Source organism: Cyprinodon variegatus, unplaced genomic scaffold (assembly GCF_000732505.1).
Source record: "Cyprinodon variegatus isolate N-32 unplaced genomic scaffold, C_variegatus-1.0 Scaffold1107, whole genome shotgun sequence".
NCBI classification, from domain to species: domain Eukaryota; kingdom Metazoa; phylum Chordata; class Actinopteri; order Cyprinodontiformes; family Cyprinodontidae; genus Cyprinodon; species Cyprinodon variegatus.
Genome location: NW_015151560.1, coordinates 220481 through 221353, shown reverse-complemented (window position 1 = coordinate 221353; position 873 = coordinate 220481). Strand labels below are relative to the sequence as shown.

Here is an 873-nt window from a genome sequence, read left to right as displayed (position 1 = left end):
CATTTACAGACTGACTCACCTCTCACTGTCAGTCTGAAGACATCACTCCAGGCTGTTATATGGTAGTCTCCTCTAGCCCTACACCAGTATCTATCACCAGACTCAGTAGCTGTGTTGATCCAGTATTCACTGGATGTTGGAGAGTTACTGCTGGTTGGTCTCCATTCATACGTCCACTGAGCTCCTCCACCTCCATGGATCTCACATCTCAGAGTGACTTTCTCTCCTCTGAATATCTGAGGCCAGTTGGGTTGAAGGGTCACAATGGGCCTAGAGACTGGAATAAATGATAATCAGACAGAAGGTAGAAGCTACATTAAACAAAAATGAGAATCATTTTAACTTTCGTGGACTAAATTTAACCCTTTGATGTGTAACATGTGAATCATATCTTTATTAATTTAATTATAGTTTAATTTCACCTGTTATTTAGATATAATTAATAGCATTGTGGTTCTGCCTTAAACTTTTCAATAATTTTACTTTTGAATCTGTTCGGCTTGTCTGTAGAGCTGACAAATTATTTGATATTTGACTGAGTTATTATTACTATCATAATATATTTTTTTAAATTTTCCTGTTTTAGTAAAACAAGAAATAAAATCTGAATTGCAGGAGAAAAAACATGGTTTGTAAAGCAAAATTAAATGGAAACAAGTGTAACCCAGCAGGCTGTAACTTTTAGTAAATAGCTTTTGATATAAAACTTCAAAAAACAAACTTTTATTTTAATGAAAACTGCTTAAAGTTTGATTTAATGAACTGTATAATGTTTTGGTGTTTCATTTCCCACAGATTACATGAAACAGCTATTAGTTCTGTCAGGTTATCATGTCTGTCCAGTTAAAGAGGACTGGAGCCTCTGATATGATG

General features: G+C 34.5%; 1 protein-coding gene across 1 annotated transcript in view; it reads right to left on the bottom strand.

Moving 5' to 3' along the window:
* The window catches only part of LOC107101519 (high affinity immunoglobulin gamma Fc receptor I-like), a 20414-nt gene that overhangs the window by 12124 nt on the left and 7417 nt on the right, over positions 1-873 (bottom strand). Inside the window, exon 2 of the mRNA XM_015400465.1 lies at positions 20-277. Coding sequence (XP_015255951.1) covers positions 20-277 — 258 coding nt within the window. The remainder of the gene's footprint in view (positions 1-19; positions 278-873) is intronic.